Source organism: Suncus etruscus, chromosome 11 (assembly GCF_024139225.1).
Source record: "Suncus etruscus isolate mSunEtr1 chromosome 11, mSunEtr1.pri.cur, whole genome shotgun sequence".
Lineage (NCBI taxonomy): Eukaryota > Metazoa > Chordata > Mammalia > Eulipotyphla > Soricidae > Suncus > Suncus etruscus.
The window spans coordinates 17446673-17450980 of NC_064858.1; the positions used below are offsets into that span (position 1 = coordinate 17446673).

The 4308-nt window shown below is 37.1% G+C and overlaps 1 protein-coding gene across 1 annotated transcript; it reads left to right on the forward strand.

The window, feature by feature from the left end:
• The first annotated feature begins 278 nt into the window (after positions 1–278).
• LOC126021995 (small integral membrane protein 13-like) lies at positions 279–4041 on the forward strand. Its single transcript, XM_049782878.1, has 2 exons — positions 279–294; positions 3626–4041. The coding sequence occupies exons 1-2, from the start codon at positions 279–281 to the stop codon at positions 4039–4041; spliced, it is 432 nt and encodes a 143-aa protein (XP_049638835.1).
• Positions 4042–4308: the final 267 nt, after the last annotated feature.

Here is a 4308-nt window from a genome sequence, read left to right on the forward strand (position 1 = left end):
AACAGTGTGCATACATTCTTTTGGATGAATGTTTTTCTATCCTGGTGATAGAAAGAAGGATTGCTGGATCATATGACAGCTCAATTTTGAGTTTAGTGTTTTACATAGGGGTTAGATACTGTTTTACATAGGGGTTGGATCAGGTATCATGCCCACCAACAATGGAGGAGAGCTTCTTTCTCACCACACCCTCACCAACAGATTCTTCTTGGTATTTTGACATGTCCAATCCTCACTGGTGTAAGATGATATCTCATTAGAAAAGATTATCTCGAAAGATGTCCTTAAACATGGGCAAGGTCTCCAATTTTATTATTTTAGAAAAACATTAAGTAAAATAAGTAAGTTCTAAAAACAAGTCATAGAGCATTTTAAAAGAATACAAGAACCAAGATGCAAGCATTTCCCAGGTCAAATAAGAGAAAAATAACCAAAAAAATAGATATCAATCTATATAGTTATAAATAAGCAATTGACTGAATTGTTCATTTCATCATATTCTTATTTCAAATATCATTCCAAGTAATAAATGCTGAAAAAATTATGGAAATAAAAGATCACTTACTGGTAAATATCAGACAGTATTAACTATGTCTGGCCATCAGCATGAAAGAATGTAAAAGTCATGAGCAAAATTCTAGGATAAATGGAGTATTTTCAATTCTCCACGTATATTCCCCATAAGAAACTACAGAAGAGATAAATTTCTCCTCACCTTCTAAATTCTGTGGACTGCTGCCCTAATAATTAAATTAAGTAAAAACAATTGATCTAAATAATTAAATTCATAGAAGAAAAGCAAGTTTAATTTTGTAACCATGAAAGTTTTATAATTATGAAAGCAAATGTAAAAAAATGTCATTCTAGGGGCCTGAGAGATAGCATAGCAGTAAGGTGTTTGCTTTGTGCTCAGCTGATCCTGGACAGACCCTGGTTTAAATCCCAGCATCTTATATGGTTCCCTGAGCCTGCTCTGAGAGCAGAGCCAGGAGTAAGTCCTGAGTGTGGCCTGGTGTTATCCAAACACCAAAAAAAAGAAGGATGAAAAAAAAGTCATTCTATTAATTCTTTAATATTTTATAATAATATCTGTATTTAAGCACCATGATTACAAACATGTTTGTAGTTGGGTTTCAGTTGTAAAAAGGAACACCCCCCCCTTCACCAGTGCTACCTTCCCACCACCAATGCCCCCAGCTCCCTCCTCCACCACCCCCTGCCATAATAGAGACAAGCATTCTATATCTCTCACTCACTACCATTGGCATGATAGTTGTTAGTGTAGTTATTTCTCTAGCTGAACTCACCACCCTTTGTAGTAAGCTTCATAAAATGGGCAGTCCTTCCAGCCCTCATCTCTATTGTCTCTAGGTAGTATTACAATACAGTCTTATTTTTCTTAAATTCCACAGATGAGTGACACTGTTCTTTCTCTCTCGATTCCTCTGACTCAATTAACTCAGTTTCCATGTCAATTCATGTATAGAAAAATGCTATGACTTCATTTCTGATGACTGCATAGTATTCCATTGTGTATATGTACCACAGTTTCTTTAACCACTCACCAGTTGTCGGGCATTTTGTCCAGGTTCTGTCTATTTTAAATAACACTGCAATTAATTCTATTAATTCTTATAAAAAGTACACTTCTGAAGAACTTACAGGACAAAAACAATCTTTACATTTTAGTCTTAACTAGCTAGGAACAAAGCATAATTTGTTGACCTTGTTTTCTGGGTCCTGAATTGTATGTCTTAGGAGATAAGGATGCCCCTTTATCTTAAAATGCTAGTACATTTTCCATATTTTATTTCCTTCTTTCAGAATAAAAAGAAAGGTCAGTTTCTCTTGCAATGACTATTTTGCATTGACTAGCCAAAATAATCAATATGCCACTTGGTCATATTATGGGGTGGGGTTTCCTGAGCTCCAATAATTCTTATTCGTCAGCAAGGGAAAATACTTGTGGCAGGAGGGATAGTACAGTGGATAAGGTGCTTGTTTTACCTGTCAACCCAGGTTAACCCACCCCCAAACCTCACACGGTCCCTGGCAAGTCTGCAGCAGTGAGCCTTTAACACTACAGAATAAGGCCCAGAATTCTCAAAAAAAAGAAGAATAGAGAAAATTTTTTATATTTTTAGTTTTTGGGGCCACACCCAGCTTAGATTAAAAAAATAAAAAACAGGACTTACTCCTGGATCTGTGCTCTGGGATCACTTCTGGTCAGTACCATATAGAGTTCCTGATATGGACCCAGGTTGGCTGCATGCAAGGTATGTGTCCTCACCACTCTAAATTGCTCTAGTTTCACAAAAGGAAAAAATCTTACCTATTTAGAGTTGTATTCCTATTTTAATCCAATAATCAATGTCAACATCACCAATTATAAAACATATACATCATATACCACAGAGGAGGACATAATATTATTTCCAAAGCTTTTTATTCCTAAACTTCTACTACATAATAAAAGGAAACCATCAAACTAATTCAAATCTTTGAAGCAGTCTTCAAAATGTCAAGGTCATGGAAAACAGCAAAATTTTTTAAAGAATTAGAAATTAAAGTAGAGTGAGAAAACATCAAAATCGTGCAGTGCGGAACCTGGTTTAATTTTCAGACCTGAAAGAGAATAATTAGAAAATTCTAAAAACCTTTAAAATTATTTAATAAAAGTTTTTCAGAAATCACTCACGGAGGGGCCTATAGTGCTGGGGGTTGAAATAAGTCCATCAGGTGCAAAGCAAACTCTCTGCCCCCCTGTACTATCTCTCTAGTCCCAATACTTTATACCTGAACTATAAACACTTAGAGTGTTCCTAAGCTAAGATATTTTTCAGATAATTTTAAGAATCTAGTTGTGTTCTTTTCTCTAAATTATAAAATATGCAATATATATGTTTGAATACAAAGTAAAAATAATTATGCTTTGTATAATCTGTCCTATTTCCTTTTCCATAAATTCCCCTGAATTCACATTTATTCCCATGAGAAAATTTAGCTACACACTTACTCTAGGCTGAAACCAATGGCCTGAACTTTGTAGGCAATCCAAAAAAATATATATCTTCACACCTATCTTCTTTAAGTATATTTTAATGTTTGCTTTAATAAATTTGGAGTGGGAATATTATATGTGTGTGGTGTGTGTGTGTGTGATATTCCACTGAGTTACAGGAATACACATAGAAAATTATTCTCCAGGGTCTCTTGTATTTCTGCAGATCTCAAGAAGCAAGGATTCTGTTTTGTTCTCATTTGTTGCTTTAGGGCCACACCCAATGATACTCAGGGATTGCTCCTAATTCTATATTCAAAAAGTACTCCTGGGTAATGAACACTGATGAAGGGATAGGTATTGAAACATTGTATGACTAAAACTCAACTATCAACAATTTTTAATGTTGTACCTCATGGTGATTCAATAAAAATTTCAAAGTAAATGAATTACTCTTGAGTCGGAGATCTGGGGAGCAAGAAAAAGCAACCTGCGACTTCCAAGGCAGAGAGGCCGAGGGCGAAAGACACTGCTGCACACGACTTCCCTGCTCACCCTCTCTCTTCAGCCAGCCAGTCAGCCATGGCGAGTGCCTCCAGCTCCTAGGTGCGATGAGCCACTAAGAGGCAACCCCCGAGGCCCACCCGGAGGAGGTTATCGTCGGCTGGGGACCGAGCTCTCTGGAGCACCGAGACCCAACATGTGGCAACAATGTGGGGCTCACCCTACTCGTGTTCGTGGCCACGCTGCTCGTCGTGCTGCTGCTCATGGTGTGCGGCTGGTATTTCGTCTGGCATCTCTTTTTATCAAAATTCAAGTTTCTGCAGGAACTTGTTGGAGACACAGGATCCCAAGGAGGAGACCGTGAGCCTTCAGGGTCTGAAGCAGAAGAAGATGCTTCATCATCGTCACACAGAATCAGATCTGCTCGCCAAAGGAGGGTCCCTGCTGATGAGGATACTGACCCTTGTTGGTGGATGGTGAAAAGCAGTTGGGAGCCTATCTTTATACTTGGACTTGCAACAAGGACCGAAGACTAATTTGTACTTGAATTTTAAAATCCAATAAAAAAATATTTACATGTAAGCCATCTGAAAAAAAAGGGAATTAAAACCAAATTGGACCATCACCAATGGTCTTTTAAAGATAATCCTTTGTTCTCACTAGCTTTCTCCAACTTATATGTATTCCTTGTCTTGAACCTAATTTTCTGTCCATTCCATGCTTGAAAACTCATATTTTATAAATTAGGTCAATAATATTGTTTTAATTCACCTTCATTCACCTTGTTTGAAATTGGGATGCAT